We start from the raw sequence: 23,794 nt of genomic DNA, 5'->3' as shown, positions 1-23,794 counted from the left end.
AGATCTATCCCATGCATTTAGGCTGTCAAAACTTTCATTTTTATAGCCTCACTTGAAATATTGTTGTGGAATCCACCATGAAAAAAGGAAGGTGTGTGTGTCAGTAACCTCTTTGTTTCACATCTACAAACATCTGGTTCACATGTAGCTCATTATATTCCATCTGCCCTCTTTCAGATTTTTCTTTCGGCAAGACCACTTTATACAGTAACTTGTGAGGTTACTTACTAGTTGAAGTGCATCTTTTCAGATCTTTTTTTTTTCAGAACTGCATTATTCTTCTGCATAGGTCAGTGCTAGTCTCATGTCATTGTTGGTTGTGATGTTTGAATGTTAATGGTCCACATTTAAGCAATGAAGACTCGTGCTCAGAATTCTCACTTGTTTAAAACGTTTTTTCACTCAGCAACACTGTTCTTTTATTTAAAGAAAAACTCATTGGTTTACTCATCTAAGTGATGCCTGGGTTGTTTGAAGAAAAGCATCCTTGTCTTCATCTTCCCTGTCGCTAATCTAGTCAGGATGAAGTAGACGAACATTCTGGGTTCTGTTCAAGCAGCTTTATTTATATACAAACATAAACATATATACAAACTAGTTGTCTCATGCATAGATATTCACACTCTGGCTGTACTCACAAAATGGCACTGAAGCTAGCATGTGCCTGTTATTATATATGCACGTTCAGGTCTTAGAAATGCTTCTTAAAGGTACAATACACATGTTATTCTACATTCCCCATCACTGTACTTCAGTAACTTGGGTGAGATTGGGGTATCTTTACTTTTAAAGTAATAGAAATTTCCACTTAATTATTTTATTTATTTACATTTGTTGACTGGGAGTGTCCGACTGGACGTAGGTCCATTTTCAGCAGAGGCCCGGGGAGAAAAGCTCCACAGTTAAAATAAACAGACAGTAGTTAACATTGGATTACATAGCGACTAACAATTTAACATAGCAATTAATTACAAACATATTTACAGATGAAGAACATAGTACATCAGTAGACAACTCGAATCTTTATCTGCGAAGTACATAACAGACATTAACAAATGTTACAATAAGAAGTTCCTGCTGTATAAAGAGTACTAGGCTTATGAGCATCTAAGCTTACTATAATCAAGGTAGTTAGTGGGGTGGAAAGAAAGGTAGTGGTTGGATGGGGTGGGTGATATTAGAGTGGGAGTTGCAAGGGCATAGCCAGCATGTTTTTAGGTGCGCTTTTAGTAAAGTTTTGAAGTGGCTGCATGATTTTATGGAGGTAATTGTGGGTGGGAGAGAGTTCCATAATTTGGCTATGGTGCAAGAGAATAAAACTTCACCAGCAGAGAGCATCCCTGCATTACCAGGCTATAATTCATACCACAACTTTCGGCCATCAAACCCGGACCGAAACACTACAGGGTGGAGGCATGTCCATATTCATTAAGAATATCCACACCTCCAAGTTAGTTGCTCAACATAATGCATCCGAGATTATCCACGTTCAACTAACTCTGGGCAAATCCGCAATCCAGATTGTAGCTTGCTACAGACCCCCCACCATGTCCCAGGATTCCCACTCCTCTTTTCTTGATACACTGAAAAATATTAAGGTACAACCCAACACTCTAATAATGGGTGAGTTCAACTACTCAACCATTAACTGGGAAAACTACTCATGTACCAACTCTTTTGCTCAACATTTTCTGGAAATCATCAATTCCAATGCCTTGGATCAACTTATCCACACCCCCACCAGAGGCAGCAATATCCTAGACCTGGTCATCACCAACATGGGTGACCGGTGTTCCACACCAGAGGTCAGCTCCTCGTTGGTCAGATCCGACCACAAGCTAATCACCCTAGACAGCCACATCCCGCTCCCACCCATTAGGAAAACAACCGTAAAAAATTTCTCCAAAGCCAACTTCATGCTTCTTAAGACAAAAGTGGCAAAACTTCACGACACCCATGCAGATGGACAATAGAGTGACGACTGCTGAATCCTACACAATTGCACTTTATAAGCACTTACACAACTGCATGGATTGTGCTATCCCTAACAGAACCAAGATGCTATCCACCAAAAAAAGGAAGCCAATTTGGTGGTCTTCTGCCATAAACAAACTCTACAACAGAAGAAACTGTTGCAAAAAAGAGTAAAATCCCATGATTGGAGGAACTCCCTGGTCAGCCTCAGTAAGAAGCTGATATCCCACAAAAAATCCTCCAAAGCTAGTTATGAAAACAAAATTGCCACTGATTCTAAAGACAACCACAAAGCATTCTATAGCTATGTCAAGAATCTCAATGGCAACACTCAGATCTGCTCTGAGTTACAGCACAATAACACTAAATATACAGAACCAACTGATATTGCCAACATCCTGGCAGAGAGGTTCAGTGCTAACTTTACTCCCCTCTCACCCCCTAAAGGGCCCATCTTTATACCAGAAGAATGCAAAGTTCCTGTAATCAAGACTGCACAAGTAAAAACCTCACTCTCCAAAGCCAAGAACACAGCATCCATAGGACCTGACAACATCCCAGGCTGCCTTCTACATGAACTACAGAATGAACTGGCACCCCACCTAAGTACCATGTTCAATCATAGCCTCACCTCAGGCTTTGTGCCCATTGAATGGCCACCACGACAGTTATCCCACTCCACAAAGGGGGGGACACAACAGACCCCGGGAACTACTGCCCCATTAGCCTGACGAGCCTGGTCTGCAAGGCCATGGAACGTATTATCATGGAACTCATAAACAAAGATATTGGAGATCTCCAGACTCTAGACCCCACACAGTTTAGGTTTGTAAAAGGCAGATCATGTCTCCTAAACCTGATCGACTTCTTTGAAGTAGTCACCAAAGCCATAGATGAGGGTAAGGTGGTTCACACAGCCTATCTAGATCTCGGAAAGGAGTTCGACACCATCCCCCACTCTGGAATTATAGATAAACTCACTAAACTAGGTATAAATCCCTATATGTCACAAGATGGGTTGCCAACTGGCTTACTGACAGAACCCACACTGTGAAAGTAGCAGACTCCAAATCAGACTTCAGACCAGTGACAAGTGGAGTACCACAAGGTTCAGTCTTGGGTCCTCTCCTGTTTGGTATCTACTTCTCTGAAGTACAAGCTAACACAGAAGGTCTTTGGCTAACCAAATTCGCAGATGACTGCAAACTAGGAGCCATAATCAAAACTTCTAACGATATGGACATCCTACAAAAGGGCCTCACTGAGAAAGATGCCTGGTGTCAAAGCCATGGTCTCAAGCTCAATGCCAAAAAGTGCATTGTCATCCCCTTTGGTAAAAACTCTGTACCCATGAACTACCACATAGGCGGTAATCTACTTTACATCAAAAGTGTGATAAGAGACCTTGGGACACAGGTGGACAGTAGTCTCTCCTTTGATAATCACATTGCCACAGTGGTCAGGAAATCCTTCTACGTGACATACCTCATCCAGAGGTCATTGTTCCCCTCTACTCATCACTCATTAGACCCATTATAAAGTAAAAAGCCCCTTTTGGTATGTACCTCACAAGACATCTACAACAACTGGAAAGGCCGCAAAAATACCTCACAAAGAGGATTACTGGCCTCAAACAGATGCCTTATGCAGACAGTCTAAAAAAACTCCAGCTTTACTCCGTCGCATATCGCCTACTCAGAGGCGATCTCTGCCTAACATACAAAGCTATGTCAAACCCAGAGCTGTTGGACATGCTCCAGTTAAAGAAATCCCAATCCCTCCGAGATACACACTCTAGGGACTTAAACCTTGTCACCACAATAAACAGAACATGCTGGAGGGATAGATTCCTGTCCCATACACTTCCCATACTCTGGAACAGACTACTTATCTATGTCAAACAGAGCTCCTCATTAGCACTCCAAGAAAAATCTTGATGACTGGATGGGTAATAGGAAATTCACCCCGGGGATCACTTCTGTGGTTCTGCTTGACAGGGGCACAGGAAAATAATTTTCTTGGGTGGCGAAAGCCAGGGTACCTTTTTGGCTAGGCTTGTATAGGCCCTAGGGCCAATAGCCTATTACCCACGTATGAACCTATATATAGAACAATGCATAAAAAAGTATAAAAATAGGAAACTGATAAAATGTACAGCTGTAGTTACCTGACTTGGCATATATTTCTGTATTACAAGAATACAGCTTTATATCTATATTTTCAGGAAAAATGTTTAAAATAAGTAACATTAATATAATATAGATATAGAGCTGTATTTTTGTAATACAGAAATATATGACAAGTCCAGTAACTACAGCTGTACATTTTATCAGTTTCCTATTTTTATACTTTTTTGTGCATTTTTATGCATTGTTATATATATTTTTACACATTTCTTACATTTTCATATTGTCTTAGTGTATTTTTTTATGTATTCTAGGATATGAAATTACATTTTTGTGATTTTAAATAGGTTTTAACTTTCAATTTCATTAACTATGCTCATGTATAGTTAATTGATTCCATAATTTCTGAATATTAATGAGGTCTGTTGATGCTGGGATGTGATTGGAAGGTTGTTACTATTTAAACAGTAATGTTTTTGGATATGGTGTTATGATGAAGTCTACTGCATGTAGATGAAAGCGCTCAAACTGAAGTCAATATTAGAGAGTGTTTTTTTTAACCCAGCTCTAGTGTGACTTTGTAGAACCTGATACCGCTGTTTTACCAGTGATTTGAGTATTGCTTTTTGGTTGGAACTTATTCTAATGAAGATCAAGTTCAGATCTAGACTGCATTGATTCTGTATGTTCACTATATAGTCCCTAGTTTTAGTCTACCTTTGTGCATTCAATCTAAAACAGACAAAGTTTTGCATACAAAATAAACTTACTAATCTGCCAGCTGTGTTTTGTTAACATGCTGCAAAGTCTACTACAATGCTTCAGGATGTGAACATGCATTCACAATGTAACATAGCAGTCACAAGAATTTCAATATACATCATTTCTTTAATGACTCACCTAAGACCAGATGCCTCATTCTCCATGAGTGAGTTTTGCTTCAGACCCTCTTGCAGACGCTGTTGTATGACGCAGATCTCCTCTCTGTAAGTCTCTTCAGATTCTCTTAATTTCTGCTCAAAGTAGGTCCTCAGATGCTCCAGTTCCTTTTCATGCCCCACCTGCATCTGCTTTTGCTGCTGGGCAAAGTCCTGTTTGAGTCTCTCCAATTCTTCCACATGACTATTACGAGCCAGAAGCTGTTCCTTCAGTTCTGCAATGAAATATTCAAATACACAGCTGCATTAACAACAATGGTTTGCCTCTTCATTCCTGAATTTAAGAAGTGTACAGACTCAAGCTACACAGAGAAAACAGGACACAGCATCTGTCATATCAAATGGCCTGACAGGGACACCTCCAAACTGCAAAAAAAAAAAAAACTGTTCCTGAAACTAACTAGGTCAACAAAACATAAATAAATAAATACATATGCAATCTTTGTATAATATTCATATGGGTACTTCAAGACATCAAATGCTTAATTCAGTATAAAACCTATACATAATAGTCCTTCGATCCCTTCAAAATAGTTTACACCTTTGGATATGCACAGCACAAACATCAATACTGCATACACATTTTAATGTGATAAATTCCAAACAACCAAATGACATTTCAGGCCTTCACTGATTACAGAGAAATAATTTACCACAAAACCCAAATAAATGCATGCACATCTTAGAAAATATGTACCAGTGCCATTTCATAAAATTACATACAATAACAATGAAATATAAAGAGGTAAAGCAAAACAATTCAACACATGCTTTTGTCAACAACAAGCACTTGGGAATTAAGTAATAAGTATAGACAGAAGTCAAACATGGAGCAAGAGAAAAAAGAATACAAGTTGGGGTTGTCGTAACGGTTAAGCTGTTTACCTCAGACACAAAGTACAGAGTTTAATTCTCACCTTTGAGGGAAATTGGCTTGGCTGAAAATGGTCAAAAAGGGCAGTTAGCCTAATACTTACCTATGAGCCTATTGTGTAGCAAAGTTACAATTAAATGCAGACCTGGTAACAGGGCGCATGGTAACAATATGGCTGTCAAAATGTCTGAAGATATAGTGCAGGAGAGACTATCCTTTAATAACAAAACAACCTCTGTAAGATTTCATTACAGACTAATGACTGATAAAATTGTTTTAGATTTCTGCTGAATATCTGAACTGTTTGGTTGGCTGATAAATACCTTGTTGTTGTGTCTTTCGGCTTTTCCCGGTTAGGGGTCACCACAGCGGAACTCCGGTCCGCTGATTGGTAGTTGATTTTTACGTGCCGAGTTACCAGCCCTGACGCACAACCTTCAACGAAGGTACGCCCATTCACACATGTCTCCATGCAGAAGATGCTCTAGCTGAGAATCGAACTGGACAGCGTCTTACTGTGAGGCGACAACGCTACCACAGCACCACCACCAAATACCTGCAACAACTGTATTACAAGCTGACATAAGTACAAACTTGCAGTGTTACAGATAGTACTGCAATTTACTTTTCTGTTTATTTGTTTCATTGAATATTGCAGTATCTGTCTCTCAGCAGTTAGTTTTCCGCTCTCTCTCCCTGTTCGTTGTGGTATTAATCTTGGTGGCTTTGGAATTGCCCGCCTCTCCTGTAAATTTCTGTTTGAACACCCCTCCTAGGTCCATCTCATTTGCTCAATCAACAGAGTACAGTGAGATCATATTTTGATTTCAGACACTCCTACCAGTCCCATCTATTCAGCTCTATCCCAATCTAGTTTCATTAGCTCATTCTACCTAATACAGAGGGAACATCTGAGAAGGCCAACCCACTTAGGTCCTTAACCTTGAATTATCATCTGTTCCTCCATTCTCCTTTTCCACTTTACTACAAAAACAAAGGAAAAAAAAACACTTTGCTAGAATCTCCTTGAGTTCTGACAGTGTGTGCTTCTCAGGTGATAAGTATATTTTTTGGCACTTTTTAACTGTTCAGAGTTGAATAAAACAACAATTGAATTCAGTTCAGAATACAGATTGAATAAATGGCATTTATTTAAACTGTATTTTCTTTAATATTGCTACACACTCAAGTGTGCTAGCTTGCAGTGCACTTGAACTAATTTTAGTGCTGTTTTAGCCACTTTTCTGTTGTTGTTGTGTCTTTAGGCTTTTCCCGGTTAGGGGTCGCCACAGCGGAACTCCGGTCCGCTAATGATTGGCAGTAGATTTTTACGTGCCGAGTTGCTATCCCTGACGCACAGCCTTCAACGAAGGTACGCCCATTCACGCATGTCTCCAGACAGAAGACGCTCTGAGAATAGAACAGGACAACGTCTTACTGTGAGGCAACAGCACTACCGCAGCACCACCACCGCAGTCTTTAGCCACTTTTCTGTAAAAAAATTAAAAACTAAAAAAAAAAAATAATTCTCAGCTTGTTTCCTGCCTTTCCTGTAACTAGTCTAGTCCAGATACAGATTTGAGGTATCCAGGACTGTGTGTAAGCTTCTGAGCCCCTCAAGCCTTTCTGTGTTGGAGGGAAGCCTTCTAGCTTATCAGTGGGAGTGGTAAGCAATGGGTAGCCTATAAAAAACAAGAGGAGTGGTTTCTGGCCCAGAAAATGTAGTTTTTCCATCTCTTTCAACTTTCTGGTTTAAAAGCCAGCGTTTGCTCTGGTTTCCCGCCTTTCCTGCAACTAGTCTAGTCCAGCTACAGATTTGCTGTATCCAGGACTGTTTGTAAGCTTCTGAGAGGTGTCAAAGTCTGCTCTTCAATGTTTTCCTTAGATCTGCTAGTTCTCTCCTCTCCTACACTTTTACTAGCTTATTAGTCTAGCACTTTTCATACCAGACTTCTTGCAGCAATTATTGTAGCACAAAAAAGTGCTACCAGCACTAAACATTCTACAAGGAAACCACTCCAGTATTTATTAATGCCCACCCCTCCAGGCATAACTAAAGGTCAGTTCCCTGTGCTTTCTCCTATTAACCTGGTGAACTTGGGCATCCTGAGGTAATGCAACTGCCTCGTGCACTGACAACTCTCTCCTCTTTCCTCCCAACACTCAGACTTGAGAGATGCACTTATACATGCAAATTGGAAGCCACACACTCTCCAGCCAAGACCGGAATAGCTGGTCAAGAAGAGAAGGTCAACACTTGCACCACACCACATGGAACACATTGCCCTCCAGAACACACACCAGCACTGCCTTCACATAAAAACAAACCATACACTCACCTTAATGGAGGCTCTCAATAAAAATCTACCCAAACATCAGAGACCTCCAAGGCAGAAACGCACTCAACCACCGCAACACAACAGCAATCATGAGACAACTCTCCTAAACAGTGTGCCACTCAACCAAAGCCCCCAAGGCAAAACAGCATGCCCAGCACACTAGTCATAGGTGACTCGATAGTGAGGCACACTGATGTTCCACTCACTAGGATGAATAAGGAAAAGAAACAGTCAGCTGCCTGTCAAGTGCCGGGATCCACCAGATAATGCACGCACTCAGGTCCCTCAACAACAGGTACAAATATGACTCTGTCATCGTACATGTGGGTGTGAATGACCTGAGATGTACCTCCCTGGACTACATGAAAAGAGACATGGAGGAGCTCTCGGATTATGTAGCCAAGGTGGGTATGACCCTAGTCTTGAGCAGCATCCTACCATCACCCAGAATGATACCACAGCACAACAGAAAAAGATTCATTTCAACACCTGGCTAAGTTTCTGGTGTTATTCTATGGGGATCCAGTATCTGTCTGCCTGCGATGACATGACTGATGAACCTTGATGCTTTGCCAGAGATGGCCTGCATCTGTCACCCCTGGGCTTACAGATACTGGCTAAGGCTCTTGGCACCCCTATAGTGCCTTTTTTAGGTGGTGCTCCAAAGACTAAATTACCACCGTAACAGCTACAAACAAATGCAATCTGAGGGTCATGCTGCTCAACACTAGAAGTCTAATTCTCAAACTGCACTCGCTTGAAGCACTCCTTAAAATAGAGAACATCGACATTTGTGTTATAACAGAGACCTGGTTCAAGGCTGCAGAAAGCACCCCTGCACTAGCAGGCTATAACTCATTCCACACCTTTTGGCCCTAGAACTTAGACCAAAGCTTCAAAGGCGGTGGTGTTTCCATATTCATAAAGGATGCGCACACCTCCAGACTGGTAGCCCAGCATAATGCATCAGTTACTTCACGTACAGCTAACATTGGGTAAGACAGCGATTCAGGTCGTAGCCTATTATAGGTCCTCAACCATGTTCCAAGACTCACACGCCACGTTCCTAAGCATGCTGAAGAATATAAGGGTCCAACCTAATACTCTCATACTGGGCAACTTTAACTACCCCTCCATTAACTGGGAAAACTACTCGTGTACCAATACACTTGCCCAACGTTTCCTGGAATTCATTAATTCCAATGTCCTGGACCAGTTCATTCTTACCTCCATTAGAGGTAGCAACATCCTTGACCTGGTCATTAACAACATGGGCGACTGTTGCTCTACACCAGTAGTCAACTCCTCCCTGGTTAGATCCGACCACAAACTAATCACCTTGGGAATCCACATCCCTCCCACCCCCCCCCACCCCCTCACAAAGGTAACCACCATGAAAAACTTCTCCAAAGCTAACTTTGGGCTCCTAAAAACAGAGGTGGCTAACTTCACAGCACCCAAGCAAATGGAGAATAGTTGCATGACTGATGAATCATACACCAATGCACTATACGAACACACACACAAATGCATGGATCTCACCATACCCAATAGAACCAAGACACTCTCCTCCAAAAAACGGAAGCCAATCTGGTGGTCCCCCACCATAAACACTACAACAGGAGGAGGAAACTGATGTGGAATTAGGTGAAGTCCCAAGACTGGAAAAACTCCCTTATCAGCCTCAAAAAAAAGTTGACATCCCTCATCAAATCTGCTAAAGCTAGCTATGAAAACAGAATTGCAGAAGATAGTAAATACAACCACACCGCCATCTATAGTTATGTAAAGGATCTCCACGGCAATATCCAGATTTGCTCTGAGCTACTGCACAATGGTGCCTGCTATACCAAGCCAACAGACATTGCCAATATACTGGCCAACAGATTCAGTGCCAACTTGACCCCCCCCCCCCCCAAGGACCAATCAAAATACCACTAGATTGCCAGGCACCCAGTATTACTGCTCCACAGGTTAAAACAGCACTGTCCAAGGCCAAGAATACAGCTTCTGTGGAACCTGACAATATCCCTGGCTGTGTTCTACATGAACTAGAGTGAACTGGCACTTCGCCTGTGTGCCCTGTTCAATCACAGCCTAACCTCAGGCTTTGTCTCTACTGAATGGCACACTGCTACAGTCATCCCTCTTCACAAAGGAGGAGCGACTACAGACTCTGGGAACTATTGCCCCCATTAGCCTGACAAGTCTGATATGCAAAGCTATGGAACACATCATCATAGACCTAATAAACAAAGATATAGGGAATCTCCAGACTCTGGATCCCACACAGTTTTGTTCTGGGAAGGGCAAATCATGCCTGCTCAACTTGGTCAACTTCTTTGAGTCAGTCACCAGAGCTGTGGATGAAGGCAAGGTAGTTCATACAGCCTACCTTGATCTGGCCAATGCCTTTGATGCCATTCCCCACTCTGGAATCATAGAAAAACTCATTAAGCTAGGCATCAACCCCTGCAACACTAGGTGGGGTTGCACACTGGCTCACAGATAGAACCTACAGTGTGAAAGTAGCTGACTCCGTATGACTGCTGACCATTCACGAGTGAGTCCTACAGGGATCGGTCCTGGGTCCTCTCCTGTTTTGATATCTACTTCTCATAAGTCCAGGCAAACACGAAGGGACTCTGGCTGACAAAGTTTGCAGACGACTGCAAGTTGGGAGCCATTATTAACTCTCCAAGTGATGTTGACATCCTACAGAAAGGCCTTACTGAGACCAACGACTGGTGTCAGAAGCATGGCCTTAAGGTCAATGCCAAAACATGTGTCGTCATCCCCTTTCGGAAAACCCAGTTGCCATGAATTACCACATCGATGGTAGTCCACTGAACATAGAAGGTGTTATAAGAGATCTGGGAACACAGGCTGACAGCAAACCTCTCTTTTGACCACCACACGGCCACTGTGGTCAGAAAGTCCTTCTATGTGGCACATCTCATTACTAAGGGTTTTGCATCCAGGAAGAAAGAGGTCATCGTCTCCCCCAACTCTTCCCTCATTAGGCCAATCATCGAGTACAATGCCCCATTTGGCATGTACCTCAGTAGACATCTGCACCAACTGGAGAGGCTGCAAAAGTACCTCAAAGAGGATCCTAGGCCTTAAACACTTGTCCTATATGGACAGACTCAAAAAACTACAACTATTCTCTGTCTCATATCATCTACTTAGAGGCGATTTCTGCTTGACTTACAAAGCCATGTCTGACCCAGCTCTGTTAGAAATGCTACATCTAAAGGAATCCCAATCCCTCCACACCACACCACACACTCCAGAGACCTCAACCTCATTACCACAATCAACAGAACATGCTGGAGGGACAGGTTCATAACCCAGAGACTGCCCATGCTATGTAACAGACTTCCCATACATGTCAAACAGAGCACCTCACTGGCCCTCTTCAAGAGAAATCTAGATGAGTGGATGGGAAATAGAAAATTCACCCCGGGGATCAGTCCAGTGGCTCTACTCGATAGAGGCACTGGGAACTAAGGTTGGATGGCATGATGCCGGGGTAATCCTATGGGCTAGGCTTGCAAAGGCTCCAGGGCCATTAGCCTAGTAGACACCTATGAACAAGACAGCAACCTACTCAACGAGAGGGCAGACTTATAAACTAGGCCTTTCAACTCCTCCAGAAAGAGAACTGAGGTTACACAAAGCTTGGATGGTGACAAGCAAAAGGAAAATAAAGGCACTGCAGGACATCTAGGTTAGCATATTATAATTCTCTGAAGCTGGATGGGAAACAATAGATGGAAAAGACATTCAAAGGGAGAGATTACACAAAGGAACACATAGCTGTGCATTCTTGCTGAATCAGAGGCATTTGTGTCCTTAGGTGTGTAAACAAGTATCTATATATAGACCCACTGTTAGTGCGTGTGTTTGGGGGGGGGGGGGGTTATACTTTGAAGCAACTATCAATTTGAGAACTAGGATAAGGAGAGAGCACAAGAATTAAATCTGTGAGCATCACCACTATTCTTCAAAGAGTAGAAAAATCATATTATGGAACACGATAGACACCAAATTATAGGAATACATTTAACAAGTAAAGAAAAGTAGACTTTTACATTTCCGTATTTTGAAACAAACATAAGTTCTTAAAGATACTGAAGTAAAACACTTGTACTGACTTCTTTAATACAGTTCAACCTTGCATGAGAGATGGCAGTTTTATCATAATGATTTATTATATGGCATATCCCCTCCACCAAGCAACTTCTAGAAATTCCCAAGCTCAGTCAGGGCGGACACCCAAGATGATGATACATATGCCTAGACAGATAGCACTGACTAAAAATGCTCATCCCTTGCAACTGAAGTTTTCCCCACTGCTAAAACAGAGCATTTACATGTCAATCAACATCAGTACAGAATTTGCATTTGATGCTAACAAATTACATTTAAGTTTGTATTTTACAAACTTACAAGTAAAGGAGAAAGCCTGGTTTGAAAGACTACACCACCCCTAAGGGACATGGAGGGGAGATATTCCTGACCCACGGAGGATTTCCTTTGCAGACCCAACTGATATAAGATTGCTATCTAATTCGATGCTTTTCAGGGGTACACAAAAGGCCCTGACAGAGAAGCAGATGACCAAAGTTCAAACAGCTCAAGGTCCCGAAATGGCTTTCAAGCCACCCAAGGGCAACCAATCCACAACAACCCTGAGCAACCGAGGGGATATGTTCCTGAATCAAACAAGAAACAGGAATGAGGTCAGTGAAAAGGAACTCTTAGAATGGACTTAACCATACCATCCATCTAAGCTGCTGTCCTAGGAGGAAAGAGAAGCAGCTATGATACCCAAGAGTTAGACGGACTTTTCCTCAGCAGTACCCCACTTCCTAAGGCTCAATTCCTGGCCTATAATGAAAAGCCACCTCTTCCTCCAGCACAGAACCTGTGGAGGGCTATTCCTTTCATGCAGGTCATAAGCTACCATTTCACCATTACAATCCAGCTATGGGAACCCTGAGCTCCTTGGAAGGTGGCAAGGGCAGCAGCCTGATCCACTCAATCAGGGAAGCCGTAAAGGGGTGACCTGCTCTGCTCAAAATTAGGAAGTACCATCTAAATTAGAATAAGTGGGTGGGGATGAAGCCCATAGACCCACAGATATGAGGGAGCCCAACCCACTCCAACACCATCACTGAACAGTCAAGGCAGGCAATGGAAGGAAAGATTCAGACTATGTTGGCAGAAATTCAAAGAACCTTGGCCTCAATCTTGTTTCCAGCTAAAAAAGGTTCAAACAAGGAACAGATGCTGTCCTCAAAAGTTAGAAAGTGAAGCAATGCTAACCAGCCCAGGGAGCAAGGTGACCTCCTACAATGGATACAGCTTCTAGTGTAGACCCCAGGAAGGACTCTATAGTCAAAAGATGCCACCAGGAGAAAGAGAGCAGCCACTGCCCTATGAATATTGGGGGGGGGGGGTAAATTAACCTCCAGAGCACTAGGAAGACAACATTAGGAAGGCTTTGGAAATGAGAGGCCAAAAAGGCCACAGACATTAATGGTGGGAAGAAAGTGCAGTTGTGTACACTTACCATAAATGTAGATGTTCGAGTGTATTCACTGTTGCAGTCATTACATTTGGGTAATCTGCTTGAAGGTTGTCCTCAGTCGGCCTGAATATCAAAGTCTTGGGTTCTGCATCGGTTGCTATCTCCTCTTCCATGACGTCAGGTAGTCAGGGGTATAAAACATGCAGCAGATGCCATTTTCTTCAGTTTTTCTTGCTCCAGATGTCATGTGCCCCCCAAATGAGGAGCAAAAATATATATATATATATAACTATATATAAAAGCAATTGTAACAACATAAACTTTACCTTCATCTAAAAGCAAATACACCACAAAGGCTTTAGAATATAGTGAATGAAAGAGAAGTTCTAGAAAAAAGGGGGATGGCGGGTGGGTAACCTGGACTGCAACAGTGAATACACTCGAACATCTACCTTTATGGTAAGTGTACACAACTGTACTATTTTCTTCATGTTTCACTGTTGCAGTCATTACATTTGGGTAGAATCCCAAAGCTATGGATGGGAGGCTGGAACTAAATAGCATTAGGAGCGGCTATAAGGCCCTGCAGAACTGCAGTGGCAAAGCCTGCCCTGGACTTAGAGAAGAGAGGCAAATGATAATGCTTTGTAAAAGTATGAACAGAGCTCCAAGTAGCAGCTTCTAGAATGTCTTTGGTTGGCACTCCTCTGAGAAAAGCTGCTGAGGTAGATGCAGCCCTGGTGGAATGTGACCAGATTCCCTTGGGCACCGGGTTTACCATGATGCAAGTAGCAGAAACAAATGCAGTGGCTTATCCACTCTGAAATAGTCTGCTTTGAAATAGCCTTCCCCTCTGTTCCAGCAGCAAATGCCACCAGTAGCTGCTCAGACTTTCTTAGAGATTTGGTCCTGTTTAAGTAGAATCTTAGTTGTCTGTGTACATCCAAGGAATGCAAAATCTGCTCCCCCTTGTTCTGCGGATTTGGGTAAAAAGTTGGCAGGTGAATAGTTTGGTTAAGAGCCACACTGGATACCACCTTAGGCATAAAGGAAGGATTGGTCCTGAGGGACACCCTGTCTGGTTTAAATGTAATAAAAGGCACCACAGCCATGAGGGCCTGCAGTTCTAAAACCCTTCTTGCTGAAGTGATTGCCAGAAGGAAAGCTGTTTTCCAAGATAAAAACTTTATATCCACAGTAGCTGCTGGTTCAAATGGAGGCAGGGTGAGCTTTTCCAACACAAAATTGAGGTCCCATGCAGGAGTTGGTGATCTTCTGGGAGGACTTAAATTCTTGGCCCCTCTAAGATACTGTTTTAGCAGAGGATGAGAAAAGATGGGAGGCTCTGTGTTGTAATGAGCCGAGATGGCAGAGGCATGGATTTTTATTGATGAAAAAGATAGGCCCTTGTCAAGCATCTCAGTTAAGTATTGTAAAATCTGAGGAATATTTGGCTTTGCTGTGTCTGTTCCTTGTGCTTGGTTCCAAGCACAGAATCTCTTCCATTTATCAGCAAAAGATTTTCTAGTACAAGGCCTTCTGGCTTCCAAAATGACATCCATCACAGATTTACTGAGAGGTGTTGTTTGAATAATTACATGATCAGCCACGCTTGCCAGGTTCAGAATTTGGAGCTGATTGTGCAGAATTTGATTGCTCTGCTGAGACAGTAGATGAGGTACTTGAGGCAAGTACCAAGGAGGGAGTTGAAACATATTCCTCATAATTGGGTACCAGTGCTGGTGAAGCCAGTCCGGGGCAATTAGGATAATTTTTGGTTTTTCCTGTCTGACCTTTAGTAAGACCTTGGGAAGAAGAGGCAGAGGAGGAAAGGCATAGACTGATAGGTTTTTCCAACTGAAGGATAGGGCATCCACTTTCCATGCTGGTCTGTAATAAGTCCTTGTGCAGAATTTGTCCAGTTGATAATTTTGGGGAGAGGCAAATAGATCTATGTCCGGACTCCCCCATTTCTCTGTTATCATGCTGAAAACTTGTGGATCCAGTTTCCACTCATGAGGGTCCATAATATTTCTGCTTAGGTCGTCTGCCAGAGTATTTTGTTTTCCTGGCAGGAACTGAGCTTGACGATGTACTTGGTAAGTCATGGCTGTGTCCTACAATGCCATGGCTAGTCTGCAAAGGGGGTAGGAATGTGTACCCTCCCCCCGCTTGTTTATGTACCACATAACTGTGGTGTTGTCCGTCTTTATCAGTAGTTGTCCTGGATGAAGTAAGTCCTTGAAGGCTGTCAGGGCATTCTGAACAGCTAACATCTTTCTGGTTGATATGCAGATGAATTTGTTTTGGGCTCCATATGCCCTGAATGCATCTTCCCACCAAGTGGGCCCCCCAAGCGTAGTCTGATGCGTCTGTAGTTAGGGTTTGGGTGGCAGGGGGTAGGGTGAAAGACCATCCCATGTTCTGGTGACATGCCTCTGCCCACCAAAGAAACTCCTGTTGTAGGCAGGAAATGAGAGGAATCATTGTTTTTAGACTGTGGCAATGTTGACTCCATAAACCTTTTAGATACCACTGTAGTTTCCTCATATGCAGTCTTGCATATGGAATTAGTAGAATGCAGGATGCCATGAACCCCAAAGCCTGCAGAACATGTTTTCAGATAACTGGGTTTGTGTCGCCATCTGTTTGAAGTAAATAGTCAGTTGCCTTTGCTTGTCTGGCGTAAGGTAAGCCATCTGGGCAGCTGTATTCAAGCTTGCACCCAGGAATTTAATCTATTGAGAGGGTACCAGTTGTGATTTCTTTTCGTTTATTGTGTACCCTAGGCATGTTAGAAGCCTTTTTACAAACGCCAGATGTTGAAGAAGAATGTCCTTGTTTTCTGCTTGATGAGAGAGTCGTCCAAGTAAGGATAGATTTGTATGCTTCTTTGTCTGCAAAATGCAAATACTGGTACCAGGCACTTTGCAAAGACCCTGGACGCAGTAGATAAGCCAAAGGGCAGTGCAGATAATTGGTAATGCATAAAACCAGCCTTGAAGTGGAGGTATCTTCTGCATGATTCCCTTATTGGGATATGCAAGTATGCCTCTTAAGTCTAGAGTCACTAACCAAGCGTTCTTGCCCAGCATGGGCAGAAGCTGTTGCAAAGTCAGCATTTTGAATTTTGGGATGTCCAAGAATGTGTTCAAAATCGATAAATCCAGTATTGGGCACCAGGCATTGTCTTTTCTGGGTACCATGAACAGTCTTGAATAAAAACCCTTGCCCTTTTTCCTGTTCTGGTACTGGTTGAATAGTCCACATATCCATGAGGGATGTAACTTGTTTCTGTGCCTCTGGACATTGATTTTGTGGCAGATCTGGCCAACCGTTTGGCATTAGCAAGGTATGGAAATGGAATCTGTATCCCTGGGATACTATGTTTAATACCCACTTGTCTTGGGTTATTAACTGCCAATTTTGAGCATGAAGTGCTAATTTTCCCCCTAAGGGGGCTGCCAAAAGATAAGTGCCTGGTGATGGCAGAGGGAAGTCATTGAGACTGTTTACTGTAGGGGTGTGCTTTGTTTCCTCCAGATTTGGAGGTAGAGGCACCCCATTACTTTGACCTGTAAGAACCCTGTGATTGGTATCTAGAGCCTTTTGAGCGCCTGGATTTGCCCCGTGACACTGTTGGAGACAGGAAAGGACCAGTTTTTTGTAGGCCAGTGTCTACTGAATCTGGGTGGCTGCACTTGTAAGAAATCTTTTACAGTTTGCATAGATTTAGCTTTGTCTTCCATTTTCTTTAAAACCTCTTCTGCCTTATTACCAGAGTATCATGCTGTAAATGTGCATCCAACAATTTAGCTTTAACATGATCAGACAGATTTTGCTCCTTGAGCCAGGCATGCCTTCTAATCACAGATCCAGTAACTGTGGCCCTGCAAGAAGCCTCCAAGGAATCAAAACCACATTGCAAAGTATGCTTTCCAACCTGTTCTGCTGCATGCAATAATTCCTGTAATTCTTTATTTTCTACACATTCAGAAATCAACATCATTTTCTGTTTCAATAATCCCATAACATGCTGTTGATATTTATGCATATGAAACTGGCAGTTTAAGGTCCTAATTGCCAAGGTTGCAGACGTATAAACCTTCTTTCCCCATCTATCCAGCGCCTTGGAATCTCTATCAGAGGGGGTAGGATTCTTAGCTGTTGAGGCCTTTACACCTTTGGGACCCTGTGAGATAGTTTCAGGGTCAGCAGCAGGATTTTTGAATAAAAATGTGTGGGAGTCAGGAACCCTATAATATCTGTCTGACTTACTAGGAGGTGGAGGTAGGGAATCAGGAGCCATGCTTGATTCCGAAAACACATCTTCAACAATGTCTAATACAGGAGGTATAGCCAAAGGCGTATGCTGAGGAAGGAGAAAATCCCTAAGCCTCTTTTTTGATTCAGAGAAATCCTGATTCTCCCAATCAAAATGTTTCCTTTAAGTATGCAAGGTTCCTCCAAAAGAATAATCTTCAGCAGGAGATGCAGACAGGATGGATTCCTCTGCATCTGAATCCTCGTAGGGTGGTATAGAAATTTTCTGATCAGAAGAGGAATCAGAAGAAATAGAAACCTGATCTGAAGATTCATTATCAGTGTCTTGCCTAGGCCTCTTATCGGGGGGGGGGGTTGGGAACCCCTGATCAAGGTAATTAAGTCTTCAGCCATTTTGATCATCTGTTTTTTAGGCATAGAGGCCTGAGCACGTGGCTCATGCGTCAGTTTTTTAGCCTTAGAAGTTGATTTTGTCTTTGTTTTTGAAGCTGGCGTCGGTTTTATATAGAAATGTTGAGGCCTGAAAACACCCTCAGAAGCCGGTGCCTGCTCAGCGGCTCCGGACCCATCCGAGGGAGAGATATCCGCGGGTACAATACTCTGAGAATCTCACAGCATGCCGGACTCCACATGAGTTTCGGTAGAAGCCTGCGACTCAAAAGTAGCGGGTTATCAGGGGCTGCGAAAGCGCCTGAGTACCGGCAACTGGCTTAGGAGAAGCTTCATTGTCGGTTTTGGACCTCGACAGTCTGTCTCTGTCCTTTTCTTTGCATTTTTGTGAACTCCGGTAGTCAGTTTGCTATCCGACAACATTTCAGGGTAATTAAATCTGTTTCCAAAATATTTTGAAGCAAAACTATACAGACGCTTAATAGTGCGTTGGCTACATCTAGCACAAAACCGACAGCAAGGCACGTTATGATCTGGGCCTACGCAAGGAATACAGTACAAACGAAAATCCTTATGAGGTATTTGCTTCCCACAAGTAATGCAATTATTAACTTTTACTGACATTGGTAAGGAGCAAGAAAAAGTTTCCCCAACGGGGTACTTAGCTTTAATTGAAGAGTTCGGTTCTGAAACTCGAATGCGAAAATTTCAGGAGTCGGCTGACCGGCACTTGCGAACTGCTTCTGCTTAGAGCACTGTGCGGCAAGAAAGATTGAAGAAAATGGCATCGGCTGCATGTTTTATACCCCTGATGACCTGACGTCATGGAAGAGGAGACAGCAACCGACGCAGGACCCAAGACTTTGATATTCAGCCTGACTGAGGGCAACCTGCCAGCAGATTACCCAAATGTAATGACTGCAACAGTAAAACACTAAGAATATCTGCTTTGGATAATAAGGGATGAACAGTGAGTAAAGAGGAACAATGCCCCAGATGCCTTCTTGCTACCACTCTGGGAGACAAGGATTTGGAAAGAAAGAAAGAAAGAGAAGCATTTCGAGATGACTAGGCAACCAAGCCATCCCTGACTTTGCAAACAAAACAAAGGATTACACACCATCACCTGCAGGGTGACAGTCTGGGCTTGCCTTTACCTGCACAATGGAAACCCCACACAGGGAGGAGGAGGAAAACTGTTAGAAGGGGCAGCTAAGATATCAAGTCATCTTCTGTCAAGGTCAGCTCTCTCACAGGAACTAAACCAGGGGATATACCACAAAGTAAGATAGGTCATACAGGGAGAAAAATCCAGGACCCATGAAACACCTAGAGAAAGACCCGTTAGCGTAGCAGCTGAAGCATCATGAGAATACATCTCTGCATTCACTTCATCTGTGACCTCTCACTTCTGATTATGAGTAAGAATGGAAATCAATGAAGTGGAGACTGCCCTGATAAGCTGGAGTTTGCCTCCCTAACCCACAGACCTTGTACAATGAACAGGGGTTCCTTACAGCAAAAAATTATATTATCCCTGGGGGTTCCCTCAACCACCTCTTACTCCATAGTTAAACAGCAAAGTCTGCCACCCTGGTCAAGCTATCTTCCATGTACATCAAGTACTGTTTAAGGTGGAGCAACACAAACATGGCATCAACATCTGTAATTCCTTTCTGAGGGAGGATTACAAGAACTTAAATAGGAGAGAATGCAACCTGAACAGATGACATGGACAGATGATGCCCATATTCACCAATGCAGAAGAGGAATTCCACCCTGTTGCCAAATCTGTATCTCCCTCCCCCCTCTTGGGCTGGGCTGTTCTCCAAATGGAAGGGAAAGGGATTTAACCTCTGGGTCACGCCCATAAATAAAAAGTATGGAATGCATTTTCATAAACACTTGTGTAAAGTAGCTTGTGAGATATATGCAAAATTTCAGAAATACTAGCTTATGTAATAAGGTATACACTTTAAGATCTGAGGCATGGAACTATAAGAAGTATATACTGCATTATCCTCTCAACAATACAAGAATCTAGTCTACTGAGATGAAAAACTTCCTGGTGACATTCTTCATGCTTATTCTAAGACATGCCGGACATTATAACTGAAAAGATGGCTGCTGCTTGGAATAGGCCTGAGTCTGAATTGCAAGACAGTCATATCCTACTGAGTAAGTAGTTCTTGGGGAAGGGAAAGGCCAGTGAATATTCTGCTGCTATTAGTCCAAACTGGAGCAACCACATTTGTCCTACCCAACTTAAGTTCTGCAGCCCCCTTAGTCCTACAATGAAGAAAATCTCTACAACTACAGGAATCAAGAGACAACATTTAAAAAAGGCCACAATCCCATCTGACTGAATACATTTGCTGCAAGGGAACCTGTACATGGTGCCCTGAATCACAAGTTACTTAATAATTCACTTGAACACAAACATGATTTATCCTTGGGTTGCTCACTTCTTTAACAGTTAGAAATCTGCCCTGGGGAATTCCATTCAACTTATGTTACAAGTTCCTTGTTTGGGGCATCCTCTATGAAGCACTAATGGAAATCATACAGAAATATTGCTTAGAGTTATTCAAAAGGATGCTATTCCAGCCCCCAGAGTGTTTACAAAGTTAATCAGATTTCTTAGGGTTGAAGAAAATGGTAGTTATGTACTTGCCGTAATGCTCGATCCTTTCATTCCTGTCCATCTGATACAACTGATAGATGTGTGTGTCACATGTCAGATAAGAGACAGAAAAGCAACTGCCCCAGCCTCTAGCTCCTCTAAAATTTTCCCTTCCACAATGCACCTAGTCTGACTAAGACTGTGTTTGCTGCCTAGGATAGGTTGTAAGGAACATGAACACCTTCAGTGTCTTCATTCAGACTAATGGAAGGGCACAGTGGGAGGGATGATTTATTAGACTAACAGGAATAAAAGAATCCAGCATTATGGTTTAAGTACATAACTACAATACTCATTTTGTTCCATCTATCTGATCTGACTTGACTCACGGGTCAGAATCACCCACTACTGGAATACCTGAGTAGCATCACAATAAGAGACTCCAGAGGATGGAGGTTCCAAAGGAAGACATTGATCTTGATATCAAATTAATAATGTTTAAAAAAAAGTATGCATTGTGGATCAGGTTGCTGCAGCACAAATATAATCAAGCCAGGAATTTTTAAAGAAGGCTGTAGATGCAACCAAGGAACACTTTGAATAAGCTTTTTGTTTACATGGTAACTATTTATTATGACTGACAAACATAAGACATACAGTCATCTTAACAGTGTTATCATAGATACTTTCTTCCACAGTCTATCAGGTGCAAAGAAGAACATCTGGGAGTCCTCCATAAAGGATCTAATACAATGTAAACAGAATCTAAGTTGTCTGGAAATATCTAGGGTTTAGAGAGTATACCTTCCTTCAACATAGTTTGGAAAAACCACTGGAAGATGGATTGTTGATTTAGGTTAATTCAGAAGCCCCTTTGGGAATTGATGGATGAATTAGTTCACAGAAACCCTGTTCTAATGAAAAATCAGGTATGAATGGATAGTGGAAAGGACATGTAGTTCAGATATTCTCCTAGCTGAAGTGCTGGCTACTAGGAAGAACTTTCAAAGAAAGGAACTTTAGCAGACCAAATGCAGTTGGTTCAAAAGGGAACTGTGTTAAGAGCTTCCAGTACAAAATTTAAATCCATAGGGGACTAAGAAGAAAAATCCCTCTCAAGAATGCTTTACATAGTTCATGGGATGACAAAGAATGGGAGTCAGCCTGGGGAATAAAATTTAAAAGGAACTCAGTTGGACCTTAATTTGAAAACTGGCCCCTGCATCAAACAGTGCACACAAGAACTGTAAATTCTCAGTAACAGAGGCCTCAAAAGGGTTTATTCCCCAGCCAAGATCCCAAAGTGCAAAATCTTCCCATTTACTACGACAGACCTTTCGTGTAGAATCCTTTTGGGAAGCTAAAAAAAACTGAACTTTCTAGGATAAAGCAGGGTGTATGATTATTACTGGAAATGGAGAAACCAAACAGCTACTTTCACATTCTGGAAATCCTGGTAAGGCTTCCTATATGGGCGAGACAGCAAATACAGCACTGCATCAAGAAGCCAGGGCAGATTCTTGAGGCGAGTCATAACCACAGGGAATCAAATTTGTCTCTGTCAGAATAAGCAATGAGGATAACCACTGCTCTATGCCAAAGTGTTTTCTGTACCAAAGTGCTTTCTGTAAAACTATTGGTATCAGAGGCACAGGCGGTTAAGCATAAAGGATCCCAGAAGACCACTGCTCGACCAGAATATCTCTCAGGGTCTGCCCGTCATGGGAGATAAAGGAAAAATAGATGCCGCATTTGGTGTTGGATGGTGATGCAAGGAGATTGCAGTATGGATGGCCCTAATCACTGAAGATGGTCTGAGCAACTGCTGTGTTTAGAGATCAGTCATGACCCATCAGAGAAGCCCTGGTCAGCTTGTCCATAAGGTAGCTGCATTTACTACCAATGAGCGTTGCTACCAGAAAGAGTGACTTTGTCGCCAAATGTCTCGCATACCTTGCTCCCAGAGTGCTTTTAGACATATGGAATATGACTTTGTTCCCCCTTGCTTGTTGGATCTGAATGGAAATTACACCATTGGGTTATTCTTGAAGTTCCCATTGATAGTACGACTGTCCTCATCACCAAGATGTTGATGTGAAGGTTTGCACTGTGAAAGTGCAATTGTGTAAGAACTTAACATAACAGAGTATGTCCTACTGAATACTGTTGCAACACTCTTAATCAATGGGTTATCACCGCTGATGTTCAGCCAGAGTGCTAAAGCTTTACCTTCCCAGGATCATACATCCAATGTGTGACCTCAGCTCATAAGCATACAGGTATGTAAGTGGACATAGGAGCATAATTCCTCAGACAATCACCAAGCCAGTGGCCTGAAGACCCCTGAGAGAGACTAGTCCAGCTAGGAGAGGGCCAAGCATGAAGTGGCAAGGAAGCCCCCATAGCTCTAGTATGCTGTCCACAGGATAGTGACAGAGAGAAACAGTAGAAAATCAATGTAGAGGGGAAGGAGGGTTGGAAGGAATACTGCAACAGTGATCAGTAGGACATATACTGTTACGGTAAGTTCTTGCTTAACTGTACTAACTGTAACATGTCCTGACTGAAATCAGTGTTATAACATTCCTAAACAATGGGTGATGCCTAGAGCTGAAAAGAATGTAGGAGGCTTAGTAAGTAAACTGCAGAACAGTCCAAGAGGACCGAAAGGACTGACCTAGCAAAGGCAGGACCCTAAAAAGACATC

General features: G+C 42.6%; 1 protein-coding gene across 1 annotated transcript in view; it reads right to left on the bottom strand.

The window, feature by feature from the left end:
* The window catches only part of PCNT (pericentrin), a gene marked incomplete in the record, with an annotated part of 2,997,294 nt that overhangs the window by 2,455,509 nt on the left and 517,991 nt on the right, over positions 1-23,794 (bottom strand). Inside the window, 1 exon segment of the mRNA XM_044060288.1 lies at positions 5,001-5,253. Coding sequence (XP_043916223.1) covers positions 5,001-5,253 — 253 coding nt within the window.

This window comes from Protopterus annectens, chromosome 2.part0 (genome assembly GCF_019279795.1).
Source record: "Protopterus annectens isolate FY-2018-M chromosome 2.part0, PAN1.0, whole genome shotgun sequence".
NCBI lineage: Eukaryota > Metazoa > Chordata > Ceratodontiformes > Protopteridae > Protopterus > Protopterus annectens.
The sequence above is the reverse complement of the archived record's forward strand: the minus strand, read 5'-3'. Positions and strand labels throughout refer to the sequence as shown.